This window comes from Limulus polyphemus, unplaced genomic scaffold (genome assembly GCF_000517525.1).
Source record: "Limulus polyphemus unplaced genomic scaffold, Limulus_polyphemus-2.1.2 Scaffold2345, whole genome shotgun sequence".
In the NCBI taxonomy this organism is placed as follows: Eukaryota; Metazoa; Arthropoda; class Merostomata; order Xiphosura; family Limulidae; genus Limulus; species Limulus polyphemus.
Window position 1 is genome coordinate 114253 of NW_013667955.1, and position 3467 is coordinate 117719.

General features: G+C 30.1%; 1 protein-coding gene across 3 annotated transcripts in view; it reads right to left on the bottom strand.

Moving 5' to 3' along the window:
- Nucleotides 1-707: 707 nt before the first annotated feature.
- Nucleotides 708-3467, bottom strand: part of LOC106466689 (U6 snRNA-associated Sm-like protein LSm6) — a 17504-nt gene continuing 14744 nt past the window's right edge. For all 3 annotated transcript variants that reach the window (XM_013926983.2, XM_013926984.2, XM_022394758.1), the window contains exon 4: nucleotides 708-936. In XM_013926983.2, the coding sequence (XP_013782437.1) occupies nucleotides 902-936 (35 nt within the window). In that variant the 3' untranslated portion in view covers nucleotides 708-901. The remainder of the gene's footprint in view (nucleotides 937-3467) is intronic.

Below are 3467 nucleotides of genomic sequence, written 5' to 3' on the forward strand. Positions count from 1 at the left end.
ATTATTATGCGTATTTTTGATAACCAATATGAAATAAAAAAACTTACCAAAACTGTGTACATTTGTTCTATCTTTGACCTGCTAGGCCTTACTAAAATAATCAAACCATTCATTTTTGTTTTGACATATTTCAAACCTTTCCTATAGAAATATGTCAATGGGAATATTTTATGTTCCTTCTATGACTGCTGTCATTGGGAATATTGTATTCCTGCACTAAAATTTTTAAAATCAAAATGTACTTAATAGAAACAGTCTATCTGTAAATAGTAATTTAAGAACTTTTATGGTGTAGTATAACAATCCTCCATGACATTAAGGAAACAAGATGAAAACTTCTCCAGACTTCTTACACACTGTTTAGGTGCATAACTTATTACAGCTGTCTTTATACTCCATGATAATTAATGGTAAATAAAAAGAATAATGATGATAAAACAATTTTTATGTGTAAAATACATATACTTATGTGCTAAATGTGCTAGAATCAACCTTTATCTTGTATGGGATTATTTTGGTACTAATTCCACCTTCCTTGTCCTAGAAGCATTACTGGATCACATGAAATTCCCTGATGCTTCCCAGGTTGATAATGCAAAATATGAAATTCACTGATTCTTCCTGGTTCCCCTGACCCATGGTTAAGACAGCCCTGTATATATTAAATAAATGTTTTGTTTTGGTACATAAATTCAGACTATACCAGGTCGTACACAATAATTTTAATTAAGGAGCATGTGAATCCATCACAAGATAAATGGAAAATAAAAATATTATGAAAGCCATCTTTTTCATAGTACATAAAACGATTCTTGTCTGCCTTTCTTGTCCAATATACAGGTGATTTTCTTATGTGCTGAGGTGGGGGATAACAAATATAAACCTATTTTTGAACTCTGGATCAGACTCTCCTCTTCTGTGTACTAATATACAAAACTGAAAAAATAAAACAAAGGTTTAAAAACACTATATTTTTAATGCTGATATAAATTACACATCTAAAGCATAATTTTTCAGCTCACTCTGAATTTGTAGGTAAAAGTTTACAAGATATTAGTGGAATTCTGCACACAATTATGAACATATAACTGCTCATTTAAAGGTTACAAATGTAAAAATAACTTCTAACTGATGACATTCCAAGCTCTGCCATAATATGTTACATTCTCTTTTCTAGCACTCAGTGATAAACTGAAAAAAAAAAGTAGTTTCTGTTAAAAAAAAACTGGAGTTGACTCATCAATTTGGAATAATCTGTAAGACTGAAGGCAATAATAATAACGATTGGGTCTTATTTTAGTGTCAATGAAAACAATTCTATACATAATATTATTCTTTATATATTTTCAGTACAGTAAACACTTAAATATTATTATAATGAATAATTTATCTTTATTTAATGATACTTGTTACTAACAAGTACACTGCTAATTTACATTGTTTGCAATAACAAATCCATTATCACTCAGTTCTCCAGGTAACCAGCATATCCGGATAAAATATACATACTTTTTCAAGAGATACGTGCCATTTTTTATTTACACTATGCTACAATATAAATTGGTGTGTCTACTGATTGTACACTTTTAAAAATGGCTATTTTTCCACACGCGTCTGCACCATGCTTTAAAAGAAAGAAAACCAGAACTAGGAGTGTAATGATACATCAAACTATTGGTAGACTGCAATTATGAATGTCCCGATAACAATGGATCGATGGTAACTTTTAGAATTGATAACAATGACTGATATTACCCTCAACTCTGGAAACTTGGTCTCTCCCCCCCCCCATTCTGTTTGTTTTATTTAAGCCATTTCTTGATAATTTTCCTTTTGTTTTACTGGTTTTACAGCCTCCTCTCACCTGTAAGCCTAAAAGCATGTGTATCACATCTGCCATTAGCAGTGTTGCTCACACAATGGACTAAGCCTGTATTGGAGAATTAATGACTACTATAATTCTGAATTTACTAGTTGTATCATCATAAGAATTTGCAGTCTTTTAACAAATGTGAAAAGAATGTTGTATACAAAAAATCAGATATTTTAAAATAAAGTACTTGTGTGAAATATAAGTTTCATGATAAGGATAACATACTTATTTTCATTTTAAAGTTTACATATTTAATTTGAATAACCTATAGGACCTATTAAATAAATTTCAAAAGTTTTTTTTTGATAATATTGTATATTTTATCTGTAGATTTCTCTACATAAAAAACATACTTAATGCCAGGGTAATTAGAGACATCACTCAAGAATAATAAAAAAAATGGTTGAGAAACATGAAATTTATTGACTAACACAGTTCTTTTCTGTATTAACTGTAAAGTTACAAATAATTTATATTCATAGTTGACACTTCAATTCGTTTATTAAACAAGTGTTCTAATTTGTTTTATTCTGCTGCATGGGATAGTAATCCCCTCTCCCCCACCAATAAAACACAGCTATGACCCATTACCCTGTTTCCAACAAATGTAACATCTGCTCTGAAAAGCTGGCAAAATTTGTTATATAATTTTATTTTACCTCAAAGTAGACCAGCAGAAGAATACATGTTTAGTAGACAAATTTACAATTATATTGTAAAACTGGCCTACAATATACGAATCTGTAACTAGCATACCAGTATTTTGTCAAATACAATGACATTTCGATTACTGTGTATTACAACGTATAATGAAATCACATAATAATAATAAACCGGTTTAACTGACATTTTTGAAATTAATTCTGAACAAATAATACGAGTACACATTCAATTATACAGTTTAATTTGTTGTTAAATATTAGCTATCCAATATTATTTCAATAGTATCGCAATAATCAAAATCTGCCTCAATAAGCATCTGGATACATATCATCCAACATTAGATGATCCGTTATCAGCCAATCAACAGTGAGCTTTATAATGTAGGTGCATTTAGTTTGTGGGTCACATTACAGAACAATTTTATATGAAGAAACTACTGTTGTTTTTTGTATTACTAAAACATAGTAAAAATAACATGATTTAATTTTTTATTTCCATACTTAGCCACTCTATAAGTGAAATAAAGCCTTGTGATAGCTTCTTTTATATAGGATTTTACAATTGAGTGCCATATTTTGAAGTACTTGCATGCTTGACATTGACATTCAAGATGGCCCTGTCAAAACAGACATCAATCAGTAGTTATTTGATATCACATTGGAAACTTCTAAACCTACTGCAGATTTTAATTCCATACTGGAATAAATAACTAAAAATGTTGCAATGAAACAAAAAACAAAAAAAACAAGGTAAGTGTCAAGTGTAAGCTCGCTGCATGATGAACAGGCTCTCAAAAAAAAAAGAGTCCTATTTCCCTCCCTTATCATCAAATTTAAAATAGACCAGTGAATCCTACAGAGATGAAAGTGTCCCTTTCCTAAAAATCCTGAAAATAATCGAAGCCAAGTAAGGGGGGTCCGGCACCCAAAAT